This window comes from Buceros rhinoceros, unplaced genomic scaffold (assembly GCF_000710305.1).
Source record: "Buceros rhinoceros silvestris isolate BGI_N320 unplaced genomic scaffold, ASM71030v1 scaffold36943, whole genome shotgun sequence".
In the NCBI taxonomy this organism is placed as follows: domain Eukaryota; kingdom Metazoa; phylum Chordata; class Aves; order Bucerotiformes; family Bucerotidae; genus Buceros; species Buceros rhinoceros.
Genome location: NW_010403652.1, coordinates 8994 through 9215, shown reverse-complemented (window position 1 = coordinate 9215; position 222 = coordinate 8994). Strand labels below are relative to the sequence as shown.

At 65.3% G+C, this 222-nt stretch overlaps 1 protein-coding gene across 1 annotated transcript in view; it reads left to right on the top strand.

Annotated features, from left to right (window-relative positions):
* Positions 1-222, top strand: part of CNPPD1 (cyclin Pas1/PHO80 domain containing 1) — a gene marked incomplete at its 5' end in the record, with an annotated part of 5639 nt that overhangs the window by 4820 nt on the left and 597 nt on the right. The window contains one exon of the mRNA XM_010133095.1: positions 41-212. Within this exon, the coding sequence (XP_010131397.1) occupies positions 41-212 (172 nt within the window). The remainder of the gene's footprint in view (positions 1-40; positions 213-222) is intronic.

Sequence of the window (222 nt, the reverse complement as noted above, 5' to 3'; positions counted from 1 at the left end):
CTGCTGGGGGGGTCTGAGCTGACCTTTGGCTTATCTGCAGCTGGCCTGTCTCCTGGGTGTGGTGTACCTGACCGGCTTTGCTGCTGTCTTTGCCTCTGTCACCATGGTGCACCAGTCCGTGTGCACTAGGAGTGTCAGCCCTGCAGCCCCCCGGCCTGCGCTATTCCCAGAGGAGGGCGGCTGCCAGCTGGATGGCCAGCCAGCCCCCGGGGGCATGCCTAC